The sequence below is a fragment of the Peromyscus leucopus genome, chromosome 8a (assembly GCF_004664715.2).
Source record: "Peromyscus leucopus breed LL Stock chromosome 8a, UCI_PerLeu_2.1, whole genome shotgun sequence".
Classification (NCBI taxonomy): domain Eukaryota; kingdom Metazoa; phylum Chordata; class Mammalia; order Rodentia; family Cricetidae; genus Peromyscus; species Peromyscus leucopus.
The window spans coordinates 42,110,455-42,137,026 of NC_051085.1; the positions used below are offsets into that span (position 1 = coordinate 42,110,455).

The 26,572-nt window shown below is 44.1% G+C and overlaps 1 protein-coding gene across 3 annotated transcripts in view; it reads left to right on the forward strand.

Annotated features, from left to right (window-relative positions):
- The window catches only part of Plekhg1 (pleckstrin homology and RhoGEF domain containing G1), a 217,061-nt gene that overhangs the window by 68,148 nt on the left and 122,341 nt on the right, over nucleotides 1–26,572 (forward strand). Inside the window, exon 1 of one of the 3 annotated variants that reach the window (XM_028858208.2) lies at nucleotides 22,352–24,515. The exons of the other annotated variants lie outside the window; for them this stretch is intronic. Coding sequence (XP_028714041.1) covers nucleotides 24,398–24,515 — 118 coding nt within the window. The 5' untranslated portion in view covers nucleotides 22,352–24,397. Of the gene's footprint in view, nucleotides 1–22,351; nucleotides 24,516–26,572 lie in introns of those variants that run through there. 3 annotated transcript variants of the gene reach the window in all.

Here is a 26,572-nt window from a genome sequence, read left to right on the forward strand (position 1 = left end):
TACTCACATATCCACATGTGAGCTGTGGCATGTACATGCCTATACCTACATATCCACATGTGAGCTAGGGCATGTGTATGCCTCTGCCCACACATAAGTAAGTGAATGAATAAATAAATAATAAAATTTCAAAAATACAGACATTTAGAAAGTAGTGATTGCACATTCACCTTGAGGATTGTATAGGGAAAGCTGGGAAATAATCACTCAGTCATTCAAACCATGTGTTTATGTACCACTATGTGCAGGCAATCTTCAAGTGTGAACCAGGGTTGTTTTCCAAAAGTTCATTTGAAAACCATCTTGGAGTATATTAGAGCTGTGCATAAGACGTTCTCAGACAAATTAAGACTATTTAACCATGTTATACCTGAAATGTTGTAGACCCATGAAATGGCTTGGAGTATCCTGTTATTAATACTCTCTCTCTCTCTCTCTCTCTCTCTCTCTCTCTCTCTCTCTCTCTCTCTCTCTCTCTCTCCCTCTCTCCCTTCCTCCCTCCCTCCCCTCCCTCCCTCCCTCCCCCTCCCTCCCTCCCTCCCCCTCCCTCCCTCCCTCCCTCCCCCTCCCTCCCTCTCTCCCTCCCTCCCTCTCTCTCTCTCTCTCTCATTGTTCTATGGGCAATTGAAATGCTGGTGTTTGTGGACTTCTACAAAGTGTGGCATACACATTTTGTATTAGACCCTAGATCTTTCCATTGGAGTTGAGAGATATACTTACTGTCTATGAAATACAATAATCTAGAAACGAGTGATCCTATGTAAAATGATTCAGGAGAGCCTTACCCACAAGTCCTAGCAACAACAGAAGCACTTTCCAATTATATAACACTTTAAAGTTTTGCAGATGTTCGTGTGTTGTGCTCGTTTTAATTCTGAAATTCTCTTAGGATCCAGACCCAAACGTGCTTATTTACTTAGGGACAAAGGCTGAGATGAGATGCTTTGAAATCAACAGTAAGATAAAGCCCGAATTTTGACAAGCAGGTGAGGGGATAGCGAAATGGCAGCCTCTGAGACCATGCATCCTAGAGGAGAAAAACACACTTCAGAGGAGCATTGTGCTTACTGCGTGGCTAAGTTATGCTTAGGTGGAGGTTCTATTGCTATGACAAAACACCATGACCAAAAAGCGAGTTGGAAGGAAAGGGTTTATTCAGCTTACACTACCATATTTCTGTTCATCCTCAAAGGAAATCAGAAACTCAAACAGGGAAGGATCCTGGACACAGGAGCTGTTGCAGAGGCCATGGAGGAGTGCTGTTTTTGGGCTTGCTCCCCGTGGCTTCGTCAGCCTGCTTTCTTATAGAAGCCTGGACAACCAGTTCAGGGATGGCACCAGCCACATGAGAGCCCTCCTCATCAATCACTAATTAAGAAAATGCCTTATAGCCAGATCTTGTGGAGGCATTTTCTCAACTGAGGCTCCCTCCTTTCAGATAACTCTAGTTTGTGTGTCAAGTCAACATAAGACTAGCCAGCACAGTCCCCATTCACAAATCCTGCTACAGCAGAGACTTTTAAGTGTCCCTTACAGGTCTGTGTGGTAAAGGCTCAGTCTCCATGGAGGTAGTATTCATCGGGGACAGGGAGCAGTGCAGAAATTTCATAAGTGAAGCCTAGAGGAGGTCCTTAGATCTTTGGGTTGACATCCCAGCCCCCAGCTACCTCACCACAGGCCTTAAAAGAGTGAAATCAAGCCACACTGGCTCCTCCGAAACCATTAGCCAAAACCAGCCTGGCCTCACTGTGACTTGATAGTATTAGGTATCCTCTAGGTAGTGGTGGGGAGTGAACCAACATGCATCCAGTGAGAATATGTAAGTTATAGATAATGTTAGTTTGAGAGATAAGATGAGATCGTTGCCTTTTCGTTCTTGGACTCCTAATCTTCCTAGTTCTAGTTAACTGCTTAAGTACATTGTTCTAAAAACATTGGTAATCTGTGGTTAGCAAGGTGAGGAATCTTCTCTTCTCTTCTCTCCTCTCTCTCCTCTCTCTCTCTCTCTCTCTCTCTCTCTCTCTCTCTCTCTCACACACACACACACACACACACACACACACACACACACACACACAACACACACACACCATCTGGACCACATTTTTCTGTACAACCGTTTACCAAGAATCCTTTGGAGCATCCTCCATTTCACAATGACTCTGTCTGTACTGTTTGTTGGTCAAGGGAATCTGAGAAGAGAACAGTGAAGTGCTAAGTCCTCATGGGAGGTCTGAGCTTTTTTTGCTTTGAAATTCAACAAACTCTTGTCCTACTCTGAACATCTAGAGAGAAGTCCCAAATGTGTATTCTCTAGACTAAATGTTTTACAACTTTCCAAACTTTACGATTTCTCTTTATGAAGAGAGCTCTCCTACCTAAGAAACCAAAGCACTTATGAAGAAGATGCTTACGGGGTCAGTTTGGAGAACAGAACATAGTTGGTAAGGGATGACCCAATGCACTAACCTGCTGTGAAATGTTAAATATGGGCATGTATTTTTCCTTCTCGTGACCATTCTTCTGGTCATCTTCAAAGATGGTAAAACCTTTTCTTCCAGTTATTTTGATAACTTCTCAGAAGCCTAATTAAGATTTACAATTAGAAAAATTATCTGCACATTAGGAACACTGATATAATTTTAAACATCACAAATGCTTATGTGAAGGGAACTAGCTCATTCATTCTTTACTTATTTGATTTTACCCTTCGAGTTTTATTTAATCTCATATACAGTTGGCCATCCATACCCAGGTTTAAATGCATGGATTCAACCAACTATGGATTGAAAATTTGTTTTTAATTGGACTATACAGAGCTTTTTGTTGTTATTCTACTGATAATACAGTATAGCAACTATGTGTTTAGTACTTACATTGTATTGGGTAGTATACTTAAGAGATGATTTCAAGTATATAGACTAATTGTATAGGTTATATGTAAATCCTATGACATTTTTATGTAATGGACATGGTCATCCTTAGATATGAGTGTTTTCAAAGATCCCAGAACCAATCCCCATGAATACTGATGTACGATTCTCCTGGCGGATATTATGGGCCAAATGATGTGGTCTCTTGATTCAGGAAAATGTGGCTCGCAAGTAAACCAGCAGGAGTTAGAGCATATGAAGTACTTGTGTCCTAAAGAGTTTTTGTGAGCTAGAGATGTCATTCAGTGATAGAATACTTGCCTAGCATGTACAAAGGCCTGAGTTCCATCCCAATACCACACACACACACACACACACACACACACACACACACACACACATAGATTTTACTTTTGTAGATCACTATATGTTCAGGAAAAAGAACTAGAAATCTAGAAAACACTTTCTAGCCTAATATTCAGAGCAAATTTAAGCTACTGCTAAGGTGATGGTGGATTGTAAGACTTATTGATTCAATGTCTCAAAAACATTACTAAAGATTCTCCCTATTTTTCTGCTAAGCCATGCCTGGATTTGACCTCTTTTTCAGATCATCTCCCTTAAATGCCCATACAATAGCTGTAGAACACAAATGAAATAACATGTTCCCAAGTCCATCTATACCAGGAAAAAGAAAGTCCCTTCCCTGGACACTCTGCTTTGAAACTGATGAGGCTGAAACAGTAAAGAAGCCATGCAGACTGGCTTAAGCTAGTCACGGTACACACTTTTGAAGAGCTGGGAATGGTGTTAGCTGAACTTCTACCGTGTGCCTGGGAAGAAAGCATGAGCAAGTGGAAACCTCAACAAAACAAGTGTCAGGAAGGGAGAAAGGGAGCATTGATGCCTGTGATCAACCAATGATGGCCATTGTACTTAGTTTTTGCATTCCTGTTATTTCTAAATAAAACATAATACTTCATACACTCTGTCAGTGCCTACCTCCCATCCCTACCTACTATTGCGGACTCTCCAAGTTATGCCTTATACTTTGATGGAGGGACATGTCTCCTGTTATGCACAAGTATGATGTCACTTTCATCTATGATCAAAGTAGCTGCAGGCTCCTTGAACAGATGGTATCCCAGATCTAGCTGTTGCTATATCCAGAACCAATTGTGCCAAGAGCCTGGCCCAGGCCAATAGTGCTCTGTTCTTTGCGATCTGTGCCAGAGCCAATCTATATACCTTGTATACAACTGTGATGCTGCTTTTATAGGGAGTTCTAAAGGAAAATCACCGTCAGAAATGCTCTCCATTCATCTATTTTTAGGATTTGGACATAGGCTGTGGGAACTGGGATCAAGGCAGGAGGCGCATCATGAAGTAGCTGAGGTTGGTTGGAGGCTACTGGCTCAGATCACCAGGTAGAACTGGGCTGCAGCCCAGGACAGACACTTTGTGGTATCTAGTGACTGAGTCCAACAGACCAGTATCAGCAGCTTGGGACCCTATCTATCCTGTCTAATGCTCTGCTGATGGGAAGATCCATTCCAGACTCCAGACTTCAAGTCCGGGCTCTGAGTGATGTAGGATATGGTCTTGCAGGTTACAAGTTATTTAACAAAGCAGCAGTCCTTCACACTCCTCCACGGGAGGGCAAAAATCCCTGTTGTCTCCCTTTCCCAACAACACATACTATTCGAAGAAAAAACACTATTAATTGAACTTTTCTTCCTGCCTGTCAAAGCTATAATGCTTTGATTTAGTGACTAAGTTGAGGTTGGGGATTTAGCTTTCCTCCTGTTGGACCATGTGTTGTTCTTAATTTCCTCAATGGACTCTCACCGGCCGCTGCAAAAAGGCTATTGTTGCTCTTAGCTATAAAATAGGGGATAAAGTATCTGATGCTTCCGGTATTTAAATGTTCAGCAAAGGGACATGGACCAAGGTAGCATGGCGAGTCCTACCTTGGTGTTCACTGAATAGAAAGAAAGTGCAGTTCAGGCTGAAGGACATTCAATACAGACATCCCAGGAGCCTGTCTGCTTCCAAATCCTGGGCAGAATGGTTCTCCAATAGGTGATCAGCACCACCCACCTACCCTCTTTTAAAGTTGGAAACCGTCTTATTTGAACAAAAACTATTGTTTAAAAAAAAAAAAAAAAACTTTTGAACACAAACTTCCTATTGTAAAGCAAATATAGGGACCAGAGATGATTAAGCAGCTAAGAACAGTTAAGAACCTGTGTTTGGTTCCCAGCACCCACATAACAGCTCACAAACATCTGTAACTCCAGTTCTAAGGGGTCCAGTGCCTTCTTCTGACTTCTATGGGCACCAGGCCCACATCTGGTATACATACAAACATGCAAGCAAAACATTCATGCGCAGAAAATGAAATAAATCTGTTAGAAAGCAAACGGTACAGCAGGGATCTGTGGCTCATTCTGAGTCTGTCCCCTATTCTGGACTCTGAGTAAAACAACAACAACAACAACAAAAAAATCCAGCAAGTTATATAAATATCATGTAGCTTCCTGAATAAAATGTATTAAAAGGGTCAGATGGTCCACATTCTGCAAGTTGATGGAGTTGTGGTCATCTGAAATCAACCAATACACTCAAGTTGGAATGATGCCCAGGGAAGAGAGTTGAGGAACAAGGGTAAATTTGACCTTCTAGCAAGCCAAGGTCATCACAGGCTAACACCGGCTTCCAGCTTGAAGGGCTTCTGTGGTCTGGCTCTCACTGGCTGTGCCTCCTCCTTCTGTCTCCCCCTCCCATGTGCCTTCCTAGAGTACTTCCTCCTCATCTGTGGCTGTTAGCCATCTTGCACTGTCTTCCTTCCTGGGGCCTGATCCTACTCTCCAGGCAACCTGTGAGCTAATGTGTCTATGCTCACCTTAGCCTTAACCTTGGTGCTAGTTTCCGGCACAGAAAAGACCTGCTTCTAAGCATCTTGTGCTACCTGTGGGAGAACTGAGGTCTAAGAAGATCAGTGATGCCATGGAGAGGGAAGCATGCAGCTCGGTTTGTAGAGTGCTTGCCTAGTGTGCATAAAGCTCTGGGTTCAATCCCCAATACTCCACAAGTAGTGTGGTAACCTGCGCCTGTGATTCTAGCACTCGGCAGGTGGAGGCAGGAAGAATTCAAGGCCAGCCTCAGCTAGATAGCCAGTTCGAGGCAAGGCTGTGCTACATGAGACTCTGTCTAAATATATATATAACCTTGAGCTGGAAGATATCATTTCTAACCTAGGATACTTGTCATCGTATAACTGCATGCATATTATATGATCCTTTGTATTCTCCATAAAGGGAATATACATACAATGCTTGTAATATGTACATGGCCATGTACATACGCACACCCCTATCACACATATTATTTAGTAGTGAGAAATAAAAAAAAAAAACAGTATTTTAGTTTCATTTATAAAGTGTTGATAAAAAGAAAAATACCCTGACAAAAAGCAACTTAAAGGAGAAAGGGTTCACTTTAGCTCACAATTCCAGATCACATTCTATCACTTTGGGAATTACAGCAGCAAGTCACATATTCCGAGACAGCTTGTCACATGACAGCCACATTCAAAGGCAGAGATGAAATGAACTCCTGCTCACTTGTTGTTGGTTGTGCTCAGCTAGACTTCTCCACTTACATTGTTCAGGATCTCTTTCTAAGGAATGATGTCACCCACATTCAGCTGGGTCTTCCTACACCAATTAACTTCAGTAAGCCCATCCCCCACAGACACATCCACAGGCCAATTCAATGTAGATCATCCCTCATTGAGACTCTTCTCAAGTGATGCTAGGTTGTGTCAAATGGACAGTTAAAGCTAACCATCACCGTGGGTTATTGAAAATTGATTGGCCTCATCAGTATGGAGTAAACTTGGACTCCAAGCATTTAAGTCATATAGCATAAAAACGGGGCCTGGTTAAACACACTTTGGGGCTGGTTTATGTTACCTTTGGTTGCCTAACTCCTAGATTTCAGGCTTCTCATTTCCCCCAAAGATTTCAGGAATATGCATTTCTATCAACACATTTTTTCAAAATAGAATTTCTACACATGAAATTCTTATGACCAATGATCAACAAGTGGTGATGGGTGGTGTCATGTTGTCTAAATAGGATGCTTCAAGGGAGTTTGAAATATAATGAGCTTCTGTTTACAGCATACAATCTAACACCCTCATCGACACATCCAAACGAGTGCTACCATGGTGATTGTTAATCCCATCAAGTTGGCAGTAAAGATTAAGCCACCACAACCAGTTGTCTGTTTCTGTAGTATAAAGAGAAGTAAAAGGAAACTCTCGAAGACTGCTTGTACACAAAGATGTCACTGTAGCTAGGGTTTTCCTGCCTTGCCCACAGTCAGGACAAATCTCTCTCACCCGCCAGCCCCACAGCCGCTCAGACCCAACCAAGTAAACACAGAGACTTATATGGCATACAAACTGTATGGCCGTGGCAGGCTTCTTGCTAACTGTTCTTATAGCTTAAATTAACCCATTTCCATAAATCTATACCTTGCCACGTGGCTGGTGGCTTACCAGCATCTTCACATGCTGCTGGTCATGGCGGCGGCTGCAGTGTCTCTACGCGTCAGCCTTCCACTTCCCAGAATTCTCCTCTCTCCTTGTCCCACCTACTTCCTGCCTGGCTACTGGCCAACCAGTGTTTTATTTATTGACCAATCAGAGCAATTTGACATACAGACCGTCCCACAGCATGTCACAATGCTTTCCAGGGAGGGAGAGTAAAGACTGATGCTGAAGACCTAACTTCTGGTTTTCAAGTGAGTTTTGATTGGGTATGAGAGCTCCCTATGCATGAGAAAAGCTCCATATGCCCAGGTAGCGCTGTGTCTTGGAGCCCGTCAATAGACTGCTCAGTCCTCATTGCTGTTTGCATCTGCTAAGGACAGATGTAAAGCATTGGCTGGCCTATCTATATCTTTTGCAAAGAAAAAGAAAAAGTGTGTGTGTGTGTGTGTGTGTGTGTGTGTGTGTGTGTGTGAGAGAGAGAGAGAGAGAGAGAGAGAGAGAGAGAGAGAGAGAGAGAGGAGATAGAGACAGAGAGAGAAACACACACACACACACACACACACACACACACACAGAATATTATAGCTTTCTTAGAGAGCCCTTTTGTGAGTTGCTGGAGTATCTATGTGTGCCTGCACATGCGTGATATTTTGAGATCTTCTCCAATAAACTTTAATGGTCCTTTTGAGAAATAGTACCCATATTCAGCCTCGTTACTATTATTGGGGAGTCTGAGGCAATTCTTAAGCACTAAACTGTCCTTTGATCTGTAGAAACAGTGGTTTCCATGGAGCTGTGCTGGCTCATGACCAAACTGGAGTTCAGCATTCCAGTGAGCTGGGTTCTGTGTTCCTAACCAGGCCTGTCCTGAAGTATTTGCATAAAGACTTTAAAACCATGACGTTTGGATGGGAGTGCTGAAAATAAGTTGATTATTTGAGGGTGAAAGTACGGCAAAGCATCCAAAATTTGTTTCATTTATCTAAATGTTAGCTTATTTCTAGAAAAAAAAGTATTTTAATCTTTTGATGACACAGAATTCGCATTTTGCCAATCTTCCTATTTTGTACAAAGTAATGCAAAACAGACTTTGTCTTGTTTGACCTTAAATGTAAATAAAATGAAAGCCAAATTATTGTGACCAATATATTCCCTACATCTGGCAATACTCTTTTCTCAAAGCAATTGTTAATCCCAACTTATTTTTAGACATTTTTAAGCTGAGCCTTCTTCTCCGGGCTTCTCTCTCACCCAGTTCTGCAGAACAGCCTGCCCAAGATGACTGCCAGCCCCTGTCCCAATGGCTGTGATTAAACTCACACGCTTCTACAGCCAGGCTATGGACTCAGAAGGACAGACAGAGGTTCCTAATGACAGCTTACACTCTGACATGGGGGAAAGAAAGTCTCCGAGAGAGAGAGAGAGAGAGAGAGAGAGAGAGAGAGAGAGAGAGAGAGAGAGAGATTGTCAATAAGCAGGCAGTGTTTGTTTTGTACAGTTTAAACAGGGGCCAGGAGAAAAGATGATTTTTGCCTGAGTGGACTGAAACTGAAGGCTTTGGTGACGACCTTTGATGTCTACAAAAGTCATTCTGTGATGGTTAGATGCATGGCTCCCTCTTAACTGCATTTACAGGAATCCAGAGGCCTTGGGCTCTGGGGACCATTAAGCCCTTAACTAACATGTAAAAACAAAAAATCATGAAATACTCTCCGGGACCAAATTTGTTGTTGTCTTGAGACAAATCCCATATAGGTCTTGCTATATATCCCAGGCTATCCTTGAACCTCTAACGATCCTCCTACCTCAGCCTTGAGTGTAGGGCTCATTCATGAATCACCATGTCTGGTTTCAAGCTAAACATTTATTGGTTTCCACCACCTTCCTTGATATCAAGGTCCGTTACTTACTTAGTCTTCTTAGCAACAATCTCATAAAGTCCAGAGATTCAGGTCAGCCTGTGGTCAACCTCTTACCCTTTGCCTGTCATGTGGATATGGCTCTAACCCAGGTTGTGATCCTAAGATTTGCTTCTGGTTTCCTCTCAAACCATTCCTGGAATAACCGAAGGGTTTTGCATTCAAAGAAAACATTGACATTATTTTTTACCCCTGATCCCTTAATGAGATATTTATTTTTGTTCATATGTCTCATAGATTTTGATAGAAGAAAAATACTGGTTTTTCACTTGTATTCTTACATGTATTTATATATCCAAAATAAATAAACAATGAGGAAAAGAAGCCTGGTTCCAAAAGTCAGCAGTACTATGGGCAAAGGCTCTAATGAAAAAATTGACTTAAGTAGATTCTATTTTCATAGATTCTCATGTTTCTTCTACTGACTTCATAAGGAATGTGATCCCTTACATCAGGCTTTTAAGATGTCTAGAATAAATGCTGGATTTGTAGTAAAGAATAAAACCTAAGAGCAGCTGGGTGAATAATCCAGAAAGGGCAACCATGAAACACCAAGTAGAACTACCCCCAGCCATTATTAAAAGTGTGAGCACCTTTTGTACACAGTGCTGTAGGTGGAGTTTTCCTGTCCCAACCACCTGCTGACTTGGAGACTTAATATAAATTATAAATGCTCAGCCAATAGCCCAGGCTTGTTACTAGCTAACTCTTACATTTAAATTAACCCATACTTCTTATCTATGATTTGCCACATGGCTCATGGCTTGTTACCTCATTTTCTATATGTTCTGCTTCCTTGGCAGCTGGCTGGCGTCCTCTCCCACTCCGCCCTTCCTCATCCTGTCATTCTCAACTTGGCTTTCCCACCTAACTTTATCCTATCAGCTACTGGACAGTCAGCTTGTTCATTAAACCAATCATAGCAACATATATTCACACAGTGTACAGAAGGACTATTTCACAGCACAGTGCTGCTGACATCAGGCCTGTGAATGGTGTCCCCTGGATTTGCATCACCATGTGAGCCCTAGAATGAAGGGGGTTAAAATACACTTCTGCATTAAAAGTTGAGTGAAATTTTGGGGTTCCCTATTCATCCTAGGAATGGTGAGGGAACCCTGGATCACACAAGCATACAGAGATCATGACCCTCTTAGTTGTGGGTATGAAAATAGTGGTCTGGCTGGCTGGGGAAATGGCACAATGAAAATAGCTCCCCTTGCTGTTCCTTTTTCCTCCATCTAAAGAATACCCCTCTGCAGAGGAAAGGGCAGGGGACCCATGAAGGAGGAACCACAGCCATGAATTGTAGATGAATGGTCAAGTTGGGAGTCAGACGAAGCCTTCATGTGTTCAGTCAGTCTTCCACACAGGAGCATGGGTGAGGGCTCCATCAGCCAGGTCCTGTGGTAGGTGCTAAGGACAAGTGAGCCACATAAAAATGTAACCCACAGGGGGCTTAGGGCCTAGTAGATCTAGAAGATGGTGGCTTTAAAGCCATAATAAGTGTGTGATTAACTGCAGTGAGTGTTCTGAAGAACACAGGGGTAGTCTTAAGAGATTTGGGTTGGCAAGAGATTAGAGACAGCCTGTGGGACACCAGTGAAGGAATGAATGAATGGAGGAGTAAAAACCAGGGAGGCCAGAGAGCCTGGTGGTTGTGTTGGGGAGAGAGAAGGACTCTCCATTGATTGGCCTTGTGGACCATGCTAAGGTGTTCCACTTGTACCAGAAAGGCAGTGAGACTATATTTATAGGCTTCAAGTAGGAGAGAAATGAGTCCAGGTCAGCTTTTTGTAGATTGCTGGTAGCTAGTGGGTGGTTATCTATTGTTTCTTTATAGATGTTGGATTTCATTGCCACACAGGTGCTTTTTACTATAATGTGAACGGAAGGTGGCGTTACTCACAGTGGAGAGGAAGGACGTGCATGTGGGGCAAGGGGTGTGAGGAGGCCCGAGGTTGACATCAGGAGGCCTTTCTTCCATCTCTTCTCTGCCTTATTTTCTGAGAAAAGGTCTCTACTCAAGCTGAAGATCGGCGTTATGGCTAAACTGGCTGAGCAGCCAGCCCTGAGATCCCCCTGTCTCCACCCTTTGGTGGCGGGGGATACATGTGGTCACCTCCATATTCAGTGTACACCCAGTGCTCTGAGGACCTGCGCTCAACGTCCTCATGCCATGTACCAAGCTTTTTACCCACTGAGCCCATCTCCCAGGCCCAGGGAGTCCCCATTCTCCAAGTGGGGCTCAGAAAGAAGAGCTCCGTGTATGCACAGAAGGAGACAGCACTAACCAGAATAAGGAGCCTCTTTGTAGATGTCCCTTCCAGCATTCCTGCAGTACAGTCTCCCAATGTGTCTGCTTCTGAGCAACTCAAACAGAGTATTTCAGCACTTTCTTCTGTATATCAACTCTCTCTGCTTATTTTCTCCCCTCAAATTACATATTCTGGCAAGATTTGCACTCGTAAAGCATTTAATTATTGTGTTTGGCAGTCGTGGCTGGTTGCATTATGTAAACAGATGCCAACTTCAAACACCGAGGCTGATTTTTTTTTTCATAGTCTGCCAGAAAGCAAGAGTATTTGATGTGCAGTTTGGATGCTCCAATTTCTGATTACATAATGTAGGTGTGGGAACAGGAACCTGGCTTGTCTCTAAGGTCCTAATGCCACAGGAAATTAGCCTTTAGCATCCTCAGCAGAAGTGCAAATCATCACATACACACACACACACACACTCCAAAGACACTCTCAATGTATGTTCCACTTAATTGAAAGCCCTTTGTATCTTCAAACATATGTATAAGCACTGCATTATTTTCAGATCTTCTGAGGGGTTTGTGAACTCTGCGACATGTAGCTAACTCACCGCCATCTCAGGGAAAGATTCCCAAGGGTTTTCTGAAGGTCCAGATAAACACAGCTCATTGCCTTTTACCTATCTGTAGGCAATGATTGCTATCTAATGTGTAAATGTGATCAAAAGCACTTCTCAGCACAGTAGACTCTAGCATAGTCTATAGTCCTGCACAGAACTCATAAAGAACTGTTATTGGGGCAGGGGGAGCTGGAACGATGAATCAGTAGGTAAAGTACTTGTCACATGGTGTCTTGAGTTCAAACTCTCAAACCCATGTAAAAAGCCAAAGGTGAGGCCTATCTATAATCCCAATAGTGGACAGCGGAAGACAGCAGGACCCTTAAAGCTTGCTGGCCAGGCAGTCTGGCACAGTCAGCAAGCTACAAATTCTGTGTCTCAAGGAATGAGGTGGACATGGAAAATGACAGAAGAAGACACCTGACATCAGTCACTGGCCTCCACACATGCACATGCACCTACACACGTGTGCACTCACATATATGCACATACACAGAAAGAACTATTGTCTTCTCAACTCCATTGGTTAAAAAAAGCATCCATCCTCCTCCCTCCCTACTCTCTCGAGTATTGGGAAGTGATTTAGGAAAGAATAGAAGCCTATGTATTTATTTCACCCTTCCAGCTCCTCCAAATGTCTTGCTGGAGTCCAGTGTCAGACTCCTGGTTCATGGAGCTGACCCTGAGGCTGAGCAAATGTCTGAATCATCAGAGGAAGGCTAAATTATAGTTCAGATACCATGCTTACTTATGGAAGTGAGAACTTGTATAACCCAGTTTAGAGACAGAGAAAAATTAACAAGGGTTGAAAGAGGTTTTATGGTAACCCTAATGGTTACCAGAAAGTTGAGATAGGCAGATCTTCTCATCTCTTGAGGTATCTGGATAATTGCTGTTTTATTCTAATAGTGATGACAGAGTAAATGAGCTCAGAGCCCAACCTCACTACCCTCTGAATTTCTCAGAACCAGCCTGCTCCAAAGAAGCAGATGTGGATTCAGGCCCTTATATAAGAACGGCATACCTGCCAGGATGGAGCATCACTGGCCAGCCAGGTTCCAATGCTTGCTGTCTGTGACTGTAGACTGGTAGGTAGGGAGTTGCCTGGTTTTCACTTTTATTTCCAGTTGCAAATGCTAGACTACACCTCAGACACTTCTTACAGAATAAGCACACAACTTGGGAATGGTTTACTGTTTGAAAACACTGAGTGGTGAACTCAAAACTTAGGTGTGAATTGACATAATAGAGCAAGTGAGAAATGTGTAATAACTGCAGGTGGCATGCTGGTCACTCAACATGTATTAGCCAGCAAGGTGAGGAGAGTTCTCTGTATAAACCTAACCTGACTATTCCTCCTCTCCCACCTGGTAGCAACAACTCCTTGGTGAGGTTCTCCAGTTCGCCTTACCTACTTGGTCCCCCACTCCTGGTACTATTTACTAATCCACAGTGGGCAAAGCTGTAGGATGTAGAAACTTACCTAAGGAGACCCAGCCAGGAGCAGCAGAGCCAGGACAGGAGGACCTGTGACCAACACTACCCCGGGCTGTGTGCAGCATCAGCTCTGTGTGGTGTGGGTGGGTTTGTCGGGAGGTCCTCACCTTCAGTCTCAACTTTTGGTTTCTCTTACTCACAAAATTTCAGGGAGTCTTGAATCTTTCAGCCCCTTCATAGGATACTTTTACGTTGATCTCTTGTCTCTAAAATGAAGTTTCATTTTCCTAGTGAAAAGTTAAGCACTAAGAATTACTTAAATTAAGTAGGTTACTAACACCAGGCATAATATAAAAGAAAAGCTGTCCAAGATTGAGACTGCATGCCACAGACTGGAGGCCTGTGTGTGCTCTCCACAACACCTGGTGCATGCCCCCATGTAAAAGGCTGGGATTCTGAATTCTGAATTATGATATCTGCACCGTTTCTTTTCTACTTAAAAGTTGGGACAAAATTGTTTAGCATGTTTTCCACCTCGACGGGCCACCAGAATGATGTCTTCTTTTGTAGCAATAGCTACAGTCAGGAAAATGTCTATATTGCCCTCCTTCTGGTTGCAAAAGCTAGAGCAGGTTTGGGGACTGGTGTATTTGAGAGCCACAATAGAAAAAGGAAGAGGAGGAGGGGCCTGGACCACTGGAGGTCACAGCAAAGTCCTTATAAGAAAGAATTCACTCCTGTCTGGGATTGTCTAACTTTTGTTCGCTAGAAAATTCCTAGCCAACTGTTCATTAATTAAAATGTCCAGTAGCAAATATTTTAAATGGGAGTAAAGGGGGACACCTCATAAGGGCCTTCAACTTATTCTCATGTCCTTAAATAATGCCTGAAATAATGTTGGTATGAGCACTCCCCGCTGCATTAAGACAAAATGTAACCCCCCACCAAAAAAAAAAAAAAAAAAAGGTAAATAGGGTTTTCACTTTCTGCAGACAAGTGTTTTTAAACCACTCCCAATGGAACCTGAATTCTCCAGGATCTATATAAGCTTTAGTAATTCCATAAAGCAAGCAAAAGGAGATCAGCTAGCACCTTATGCCTTAAATAACCCCCCACATATAAACAGGAGTTGCTTCCAAACAGACCCGTGTTAACTTCAGATGCCCTGGCAAACAGAGCTTTTTATATTAAGGTCCCATCTGAATTACCCATCTTGACCCAGTCTAATTGATGTAAGTGGTAGGAATTAATTTTGTGCAAGCAAGGAGAAAGGCTAACCCCAGTCAATCAGCGCCTTGTAATTAATCCACATACTCTTAAAAAGGAGAGAGAGAAAAGTTGGCACATTCTCCAGCTTACAGTTCTCTACCCATCTTACTCAGAGTTCCTGGTTTTTATAGAGTTCAAATTTCAGGGTAGAATTACAATTAACAAAGGTTTTGCCAGAGCAGATGGCTCTTTCCAGCTGCCAAATATTGAGGTCTTGTTTGAAATCTGTTCTAACCATGAGAGCCAAAGGAGTATTTGAATCAAAGGTAAACATTTTCAGATGCCTTTGAAATGTGGCCGAGCAGGTGGCTTTTACAATTTGGGGACATCACTGTTGTCTTTGAAACCCTAAATCACTGAACACCACTGAACTGTGAATCAATAATAAATCTTAACTCACCACTTTTCATTATTGAGAAAATAAATAATAAACCTCTGGGCGGGGGGGGGGGGGGACAAAAATATTAAGAAATAGTTTCCTACAGAATCAATGTGAAACAAATTCTTACTAAATTTTATAAGTGAAGGTGACATGGCATTGCACAATTTTTTCCTTTGATATAGCAGTGAAAATAATTTTGTGATGTTTTAGGGGTTGGCTGGGAGATAGCTCCATTTATGGCCTTTATTTCTAAATTTCTTTTAAATGATTTGTATTTATTGTTATGTGTGTTTGGGGGAGTGTGAGCCTGCATGTAAGTATGTATACCACGTGTATGCATGTGTGTGTACCATGTGCATGCATGTGCATGCAGGTACCCACAGAGGTCAGTAGTGGGCATTAGATTCACTAGAACTGCAGTTACAGATGGGACAAATCATCTGATATAGATGCTAATAACCAAAACTGGTTCTTCTTTGAGAGCATCAAATATCCTTATCCACTAAGCAATCTCTTCATACCCTTTATATCCTCAGTAGGATGAAAATTAAAGAGTTCTTTTCTGTTCTTACCTATGTTTTGGTCTTATAATGAATATTAAGCCACAGTTAGGTTTCCCAAGCTTTATGGCTATGTCCATAAATACAGAATTTCTAGGGGCAGAGAAGATTTAAATACTCAAAGTTAGAGATAAGTGTAGACATCTCCCGTGTCACCCCAGGTCTCCCCTTGAAGAATCCGTACAATAGGGAAACATCATGAAGGAAATCATGTTTTCCCATGGGAATGATTTGATAATTATGGGCTTCCTTTACCAGAACTTAGTATCTATAAACAATAGCATTTTTTAATTATAACACTGATGATAGAAATATCTTATTCACTAGTCATACTGAAGTCTCCAGACCATCATAGTTGTTCATGCATTCAGTTCAATTCATTCATTCATCTATTCAACAAGTTTTCATTGGATAGGTACTAAGTTCCAGGTACCAATCCACACTCTGGGAAATACAAGTACCCCCACTGTGTTAGTGTAGGCTAGCCTAGTTGGGGAGATGGCTGGAAACCAAATAATTATTGCACGTTATAAATGCCAGGAAGAAAAAAAAATGCAGGTATTGTTCTGAGGAGGTGACGTCAGAGCCCAATGCTGACAGATTAGCAGTAGGGGAAGTGGGTACCTAAGGGGATATGGAGTGTCCAAGAGCCCTGGAGAATCCTAGAGAGGAGTAATGGGTCTGGGAGGTATTTAGATCAAAGCTGGGAAGGCGAGCGAGGAGAAATGGGTTGAGACACATTGAAGGCTTTGATCATTGTCCTAGAATAAATGAGAAGGCATGGAAGAGTGTCCAGGGTGGGGTAACAGCAGGTTTGCAATTTGGAAGATCATGGTGCAATATCTCCCATCCAGGAGACAGGTTACTAGAACATTCTTCTAGTACATATATGAGATAGCCTGGGAGAGATTAAATGATGGCTATGAAGAGAGAATTAAGAAGCAAAAAAGCCTGGAGCGGAGGTGATAATGATTTGACTGTCCGTAGCAAAGGAGAAAAAGTAAGATGGCTGGCGCTCCTGGCAGGCAGAGACCCAGTGGCAGTGGCATTCTCGGGCTGGGTCCTTGGGCTGTGAGGATGACTGTGTTCCATTCTGAGCATATTGCATTTCCGTTGCCTGCGAAATCTCAAAGCTGGGATATGGAGCAGTCACTTGGATATCCCTGCCTCGTGCTCAGACACTTAAGTTGACGCTATCTGAGTCATGAGTAAGAACACAGTCAGCGGCGGCAGGAGGAGGAGGAGAGCCAGGTTATCGGGAAATGCTCTGAGAGAAAGCAGTGTCCAAAGGTGTCAGACACTGCCAAGAAGTTCTATGAGAAAGAAACTAATAAATACCAACTGGATTAGGCAGGGACATCCATGGAGAGCTGTTGTGGTGGGAAAGCCAGACTGGATGGAACTGGAAAGAGAAGCGCTAACAGCTGGGAGAGGATGCACCGAGTCAAGGGGAGGTGGGGTTAGCTGGAAACGGTTTGGTTTGATGGGCACGTTATCCCACCATTCAGGCATTAGGAGAGGAGACACTGTAAGAGCAGATTGGTGTAGGTGAGCAGAAACTGCATGTGTTCCCATCTCCCCTGCTTTTCTCCTGTGTGCGACCACTCAACACTTGAGGACCAGACTGTGTGTTGGGCCTGTAGGAGACAGAGTAACGCTCAAGTAGACTTTGCATAGCATCTAATTCAAGAACGGTTCGATCCAAGCTATGTAACTGAAAGTTTTCCTGTGTCCTGTCTGGTCCGTGGTCAGAACAAATCTCTCTCACCCACCAGTCCCGCTGCCGCTCGGACCCAAGTCAACACACAGAGGCTTATATTACTTTTAAACTATGGCCCTGGTAAGCTTCCTGCTAGCTAGCTTTTGTATCTTAAATTAACCCATTTCTATTAATGCACGCCATTTGCAGCTGAAGTTTTCTTGGGTCCTGCCCATCCCCCCACGAACCCTGCAGCCACTTATAAAATAATCACTCAGAGGTTTATATTAATTAAAACTGCTCAGCCATTAGCTCAGGCCTACCACTGACTAGCTCTTACATTTAAACTCAGCCCATGTCTGTTCATCTATATGTTGCCACATGTTCCATGACTTTAACCGTGTGCTGTTACATGCTGCTCCCTGGATGGCAGGCTGGTGTCTGCTCTCTGCCTTCTTCCTGTCTCTCTAGTTAGAATGTCCCGCCTGACCTTATTCTGCCTCACCATTGGCCAAACAGCTTTATTTATCAACCAACCGGAGCAACACATATTCATAACATACAGAAGCACATCCTCATCAAAGCTGTGCTTCACACTTAGCGACAAGACGTGATTAAACTTCATCCTTTTCATTTCCCCATTTAAAAAAAAAATGCTGTTTTCTTCCCCCACTCACGTTAAGAACTCTCCACAGACCACTAGCTGCAGATCTTGTTGAGAAAACAGGATTATTCCCTCAACCCTGAAGCAGTTAGAGATACACAGCTATCGCCACTACGTGCAATCCTTCGCTCAAAACTCACTATCAAGTCCAGAGCAGAACTTCGCCGAGAGAACTCAGCAAGCCAGGTAGATGAGTGGTCCCACCATGTGGGGAAACCCCATCTTGTAGGTGTACAGCATGAATCTAAATGTTGTGCCTCCTCAGTTTCTCCCTGGCCTTAAATGCAGGACTCCAGAACTATCCAGGTGTAGCATGATAAGTCAGGCATTAATCATTGAAAGCCATGAGTTCACTGCAGTGTGGACAAAGCTTGCTGCCTTGCTACCCTGCCCATCTCTGTCTACAAAGCCTATCGGCGTCAAGACTCCCTTTCTTACAGTTCATGCTTTCCTCCAGTACACCTGCTCCCCAAATCTCAACCAGTGTAGACCAGGGGCCACCCAAAACAGCCGGGTAAAGCCACCTATATATCACAGTGTTAGGCCATAATGCCCTTGTGAAACCACTAGCCATGTGCTTACAGGACAAGGACTGAGTCCTACTTGGGAGAACCTTGCATGACATGCAGGATGCTCGAGAAAGAGCCACTCATTCATGTCAATGTCATCATAAGCTGAATCCTCTATCAATGTAAACACTGCACCAGCCCTGCTCACGGCCACAGTAGAAGCCAGCTGCTAGAGTGTCAAAGCCCACTGTAACCCACAGCCATTCAGTGGAGATTACCAAGGTAAAAACAAACGGCCCATGTTTACTAAGTAGCATCAGTCAGAAGCATTCATCTTCAGGAGTTATTTTGTTCCTCAAACACCATGTCCAGAAGCCAACTTGTCAGATGCCTCCAGTCAAAGCATCAAAGACCTTTTGGTCTATTCAGGTTTTGACCCACTTTGAGAACTGGAAATACAGAAGTAAGACAGGCAGAAATTAAACCTTCACCTTTATCACTCACTTTGGAGGTCATGTCTTATGATACATGTCAACATACTTTTCAGCCCGTGGCCTGACCTGGGGTGAGCCCCTCCACACAGAAGCAGAACATTGGGAATTAAAGGCAGCTCTCTGGAAATTAGTGTCCCCTTTTACACAATCTGTCCAACTCTTGGCCTCCAAGAGAAGTATGTGGGAGAGGAGGGTTAAATAGAGACCAGGAAGGGCTGGAGAGATGGCTCAATGGTTAAGAACACTAGCTGCTCTTCCGGAGGACCCGGGTTCTATTCCCAGCACCCACATGGCGGCTCACAATCATCTATAACTCCAGTTCCAGGGCCTCTTCTGGCCTCCTCGGGTACCAGACAGAAAAGTGGTGCACAGACAGACATGCAGATGAAACACCCATAACCCATAAATAATAAAATAATTTAAAAAAAAATAGGAACCAGGAACTCATACAATACCAGTTCAAGGGAAATAAAATAAAATATCAGTACGGGTTCAGTCTCTGTGAGCTCCTAGGAGCCCAGATTAGTTGATTCTGTGGGTTTTCCTGTGATGTCCTTGACCCCTCTGGCTCCTACCATCCTTCCTTCCCTCTTGTTCAGGATCCCTGAGCTCTGCCTAACGTTGGGCTGTGGGTCTCTGCATCTGTTTCCATCAGTTGCTGCATGAAGCCCCTCTGATGACAGCTGGGCCAGGCACCCATCTATGAGTATAGCAGAGTATCATTGGGAATCATTTCATTGACTTTTATTTTCTTTCCCCAGTCATGATTGGTTCTATCCTAGGTCTCTGGGCTATCCATCTTCTGGGTCCTGGCCCTCTACGCAGTGTCAGAAGTGGACTGCCTGCATGGGACTGCTTTAGGCCCTCTGCATATACGTTACAGTTGTGTAGCTCCGTCTTCTTGTAGGACACCTAACAGTGGGAGCAGGGGCTGTCTCTGACTCTTTTGCCTGCTTGTAGGACCCTATGCCACATGCTAGGTTGCCTTGTGCAGCCTTAATGCAAATGGAGGTACCATGTCCTACTGCAATTTGTATGCCAGGTTTAGTTGATATCCATGGGAGGCCTGCCCTTTTCTGGAGAGAATCGGAAGAGGAGTGGTGGAGGGGCAGTGGGAATGTAGGGGAGGAGACTGGGAGGAGAGGAGGGATGGGAAACTGCAATTGGGGTATAAATAATTAATTAATTAATTAAATCAGTACTAGGCTGGAGAGATGAGTGCTCTTTCAGAGGACCGGGGTTCAATTCTCAGAACCCACGAGACGGCTCACACCTCTCTGTAGCTCCAGTGCAGGGGATCTGACGCCCTCTTCTGGTCTCTACAGGCACTGCACACATGTGGTGCACAGACATACATGCAGGCAAAACACCCATTCACATAGAAAAAAAAAATCATTTTTAAAAACCAGTACTGAGGGAGAAATATAACCCCCAAACCATGTTATCCTCACTCCAGCAACCTTTCCTGGAAATAATAGGAGGTCAAATATTTGCTAGAGATGGCAGGCCTGTTTAATTCCAACAGCTTAGTGCACGTTTTCACGATGATAGTCCCATCATCCAGGCTAGGCAGGCCTCTCTTCAGCATTTGCCTGGTGCCCAGAGTCACATTACCCAACAGTTTCCTAACAATTTCCAAGAGGCACATTGTCCCCATAGGACGTTACAAGCAAATGCCTATGAACTAGTTTGTGAAGAATATTGAATTTCCAGCAGCCTTCAGAGTGGTGGTTGTTTCCTAGATATCCTGTCTAGAAAAACATGTCACACACACACACATGCGCGCGCGGGCGCCTTTTTGCAAGGGGTGGCAGCAGCGTTCATAAAAAAAAAGACAGATCTTGGAAGAGAATGATCTCATGTCCTTGCCCTATATCTTGGCGGAAGAACACAGCTCTCCTGCAGTGTGACCTGTTTAAGGAAGTGCATTTGTATGGACTGGGAAGGGTGGAGTTGACCTCACAGGCAGGACATTACTCTACTTCCTCTTCCTGTCCCTGTTTCTCACAGGACTCATGGTCATTGCTCAGCTTCCTGCCAGGGAAAATTGTGGATACTGAGTGTCCATCTGCTGCTACCAGGATGTGGAGGGCAGCATACTGCTAAGTGCCGCCGTTAAATCTGAGCGTGTTTACCCATGGGACCCTTTTTAGTAGTGTTGAGAGTAGTGCTCTGGGGGGTGGGGTTGGAAGAAGCAGGACACTGTTGTCAAGTTGTATTCTGGGCCAAAACATCACAGGTAAGCAAACCATGGCAATTATGAGGGGATGTGGATTGGAGCAAAGACAAATGATGCTAACAGATAGCTTCTGCTACGAGGGTGGTCCCTGAGGTGGAAATAAGCAAGGTTCACAGGGAGACAAAAGGATGGGGGTAGAGACAAGAACTGTGCCTTGTTGCACTTTGGCCCATGGAATAGAGATTCTCCACATAACCATGCACTGGCTGCGTACACTATGCTGGACAAAACAATGTTAAGGCTTTGGGCCTGGACTTCTCAAAGAAATTATGGACCTCATGGCACCATGTCAAACTCTGACGAGAAGGAACCCTTTTAGGGGATGCCCTGAGACCCCCGTGAGGTGTTTCTGATGCCCAGTGAGGCTGGGCAAGAGTCAGTGGATTGAGACAGACTTAATGACAGCTAATGGTGAACATAGCTTAGTGTGGGACGTTCTGTGGTTGGATGCCTCGTGAAGATGGGAGCGCAGGGAAGGTGGGGAGGTTGGGTAGGGGTTAGAGAATTGTACTTGCCACATCCTCTGGCCTCTTTTGCCTCTTTCCTCACAGACTTCCCCGTCCCGTCTCGTGGCTGTCTCCTGTGGCTCTACAGGGATATGCCTGTCTGAATTTGGGCAGTTTGCTGGGCTTTCACGATGGCCTGGGCCATGGGCCCTATGTATCCTATGCCCTTTTGGGACGGGCTCTCAGTGACATAGAGCCGTCACGATTAGAGAAGAGCTTCATGGGAGGGTGTTGGCAGTGCCTTGTGGGGTTAATACCTAATGCTTTGCTTTGGGTAATACTATTGTTTTTTTTTTTTTTTTTTTTTTTTTTACTTCACCCTAAAGAGGACAAAGGTGACTTCTGCATGTGTGGACAGAGTCTCCTCTACAATGCTAACAGTTCCTTTCCCAACCTATTGCGTCCTTTAAAGTTGGATCCAGGGTTGCAAAGAGAAATGTCTCCAGGTAATTCACAGCCATGTTTCTGCCCCCTTATCCTGTCCCCTGATGAGACACTGGACCATGCCTCAGGGCCTCTGCTGATACCCACCCTGGCTCTAATGCCATCCTTCTCCAGAAGCCACCCCCACTTATGCAGGGAGTAGCCCCATCCGAAGGCAGGTTCAGCCTGTCTTTGTGAGTCTGGGTGTGGTAGGAAACTGAGATCCTTGGAGGCCTCGTTGCCTGTTTCCCTATAAGGTTATGTAGCAAAGTCTCGTAAGTTCTCTCTCTGTCTCTCTCTGTCTCTCTGTCTCTGTCTCTGTCTCTGTCTCTCTCCCTCTCCCTCTCTCTCTGAACCTACCACAGCTCAGCTCATCCCTTCGTGGCCAGAGCTGCTCATAGACAAAGGAAGAAAAGGTAAACAGCATTTCATACAAGAATGGAGATGCTCCCACATACACCGCAGAAGGACAGAATGGGGATATCGCCCCACCACAGGAGGACCAGGACCTGAGCCTCCTATCATATATTCCTTTCCACCCCTGGGTGAGACCTGATCTATCCCTGAGGTGTGGTGTGAATAGACTCCAGAGCATCTGGGTTTCATGCCATTGAAATTTTAAATATATGAATCCCTACCCTCCATTTCTACTGTCCTTCTGTACAAATGATATCAACATTTTCTTAAATGTCAGAGGGATCACAGAAATGGTACTGCAAGAATTAACATGTGTTAGTGATCATGTTAAAAAAAATATGGCAATATTGGGTGAGGGCCAAAATAGCAGGGAATTGTCAACCAAATAAATATTGCATATGTAAACTGTACATTCTTAAAACACTGGTGGTTGTGGAAACTACAGCCTTAAAAAACAAAACAAACAAACAAAAAAGAACTGTGATCAAGTTCAAGGGATTTGTGTAATTTACCTATCTTCTGAAGAAGCGATCTTAAGCTTATTTAAATTAACCAAGGTGTATCTTGGGAAAAGAGAAAATGTGAAGTTATATGCATGGATCATTCTATTAATTAAATATAAAAGTCATAATGATGTTAAATATCAATACCTCTTGTGCTGCCTACCTTTAATCCAGTCTTGGCCTTTTCCACCTAGGCTGAATAAATATAGGTTCCAAAGGTAACCAAGGGATTCCAGAGCTTTCTAGAAAGACTTCTCTGGTCCCCTCCTCCCCAGCTTTAATGCTGTTTTCATACTCACCTGTGTGTACCTAGTATGTTGACCAGTAGGGGGCACCTGTGAGCAGCGTGCGATATTAGGGTGACCTCAGTTCTCCAGACTGAGGCCAGCCACTCCAGCTAGCTCATAAAGGGAGATCACTGGACCATGACAGACAGCTCATTTTTGAAAACGCTTTGAGAATATATACGTGGCTGCGAACTACTACACCTCTTAACCTCTCCATCCCCACGAGCCCGTATCATATAAGGCTTAAAGTAAACACTCAGGTTATAAACCAGTTCTGTTGTGGGAGCCCTGTCCCCAGAGAAAGGGTTAACCGTAAGTGATTCCGTGTGGTAGAGAAAGCTAGGCTGAGGGGAACTGGTACGAACCCCGACTCACCTCTCACACAACCATTCTTCAGTGTTGGAATTTGCTTTTAGGAGGAAAAAAAATCAAAAGTAACCCCATATTATACATAGATTGGCACTTGTGTGAACAGGCTGGTCTCATCCCTTGCTTGCCTCTGTTCCTAACTCTCACGTTTAATTTCTGCTGTAGTCTGTTTTTTTTTTTTTTTCTTATCTCGTCTCCCGTACTTTTCCCTGAGCCTCCTGAGGGAGGACTCTTCACACACAAGCAAGAGGAGGATGTGGGTGGAGGACCGTGGTGGGAGGAACTGCCCAGGCCTGTCTCCCTTGGGTGGAGCATCTTCCAGGAGGAGAAGGAGGACGGACGGACGTGATCCTTTTGCCGGTGGCAGCCTACCAGGTCGTCCTCAACCCCAGCAAGGTCACAGGAGATGCTGTCGACCACCATGGTGGGCACACTGGTCAGAGGGTGGAGAAATCGGAGCTCCCCTCGAAGAGCCGAGTCAAAGCTCCCCACCCCACAGAGGCAAGGTGGAATTCGGATTCCGGGTATGTTGTCAATACTTTGATGTGGCTGGATAACTTTTTAAAGAGGACTCGGGGAGATGGGCACAAGCTTGCTTACTGACAAGCGGCAGATCTGTCGTCTGTTTTTTTTTTTTTTTTTTTTTTTTTCTCAGCTTTTATAAATTCTGGCTAACTGGCTTGTGGGGTGATGTATTTCTTTTCCTCATCAAAGACTGAGGAACCTTCAGAGGACACAAAGCAAAAGCTATTTATTCCTGTACTCCTTTCCTTCAAAAGCTTCTCTTTGAAAGTGGAAACTTGTTCAGAGGTTTGAGCACCGAGAGAGAGAGAGAGAGAAAGGGTATGGTGCTAGCTTCCGGCTGCTTTTAGCCTAGATTCTATTCCTTCGTTACTTCTGATATGGGAAACTGGCAAAGTCCTTAACTTCTGGTTTCCCCACTAATTATTTTTATTTTCCATTTCATTACTATTGTTCTGAGACGGTAACGGAATGGATGCCGGAGATGCAGGCCTCATGTTAACCTGGTTCAAAAGGTTCTCGTGGTCCTTTCTGAAGTGAATTTTCACCAGAAAAAAAAAAAATGCTTTTTGAAATACCTGACCTCATTCTCCTCTGTCTAGACCTTGAACTTGTAAAGATGCTTACTTAGAACTCTTTGGTCTTGCTGGCTGACCTATGGAGAGACTAGCCTCAGAGCCAGCTGCGGAAGTGATTTGGCCCCCAGCAGTAACAAGCTCCCGGGAGCTTTCAGAACTGGCCGGCTGCCCCTCCACCGGCTCCTCTCTGACCCCGCGTCCCAGAACTTCCTAAGCAGTAAATGGACCCGCTCTTCCATCCCGGCACATGTTGAAAGCGAGGGATTTCCAGTTGTTTTTTCCTAGGTACCGCACGCTCTTGATCTGCATAGCTCACCTTCTTGTTTTGTTTGGACACAGGGTCCCCTGAGCTTGCTAGCTAGCCCAGGCTTGCCTCAAAGTCAAGATCCTTGCCTCGACCCCTTCTGCCCCTCATTACCAGTGTGGGCCATCGGGTCCTTATTAACTACCAGTTTCAAGAGGTATAAAAACTAAATGTTGTCATTTGTATAGTGGTGGCTTTGACCCACGTATTTCAGGCTAACAACTGTATGCGGGAAGATTCAACCCAGGACTAGGGATGTAGCCCAGCTAATAGAGTGCTTGCCTAGCACGTCAGAAGCCACCCCTGCCCCATATAAATCAGGCACAGTGATGCATGCCTGTAATCCTTGTGCTCGCAAAGTAGGACAGAAGTTCATCTTCAGGTAGTTAGATGTCAGCCTGGACTACATGAGACTCTGCCTCAAAAAATAAAATAAAATAAAAATTTAAGAAAAGGAGAATCCAATTAAGAAAGTATTTTTAAAGTATTCTAAGTATATTTATTATAAGAAGGAAAGTACTTCGTTGTTTTAGCCAGGTATCCAAAAGATGGAAGGAGCTAGAAGGCCAGTCCATTAGGAGTGTGAGTCACGGTGTTTCAAAAGCTCAGCACCTGCCTTTGCTACCTTGTCCCACGGCTCAGGAAGCAGAGCTCAGGGGAGGAGCCCTAGAAGCTATGGCCTCATTAGTGGCAAAGTGGGGCCGGATGCCCGGTTCCCATGCTGGGGGGAGGGGGGGAGAGGCAAGGTTTTCTCTCTTGTCCTGAACTCTTGGGACAAAATTGGTAACATTCTGTAACAATATTTATTCAGAGCCTTGTGAGGCGGCACAATAACAGCTAACATGTCAGAGACGGAGGTTTTAAAGAAAAAGGTAAAGATACTGATTTTTAAAAAATATATAATTACACATGTTTATGGGTACAGTGTGATGTCTTAACACACGTGGGTAGTATGTAATGGACAGATCCGGCTGGCACAGCCATCACCTGTAACATTTGCCATTTCTTTGTGCTGGGAACATTCGCAATCCTCGCCGCTGGCTATTTTGAAATCTGCACTTGCATGTTGTCAATCATAGTTGCCATACAAACATTCAAAATTTCTCCTCCCACCCAGCTATGCTCTGTACCTGTTAGAGGTCTGGAGCGGTCTTATTGAGGCATAACTCACAAGCCA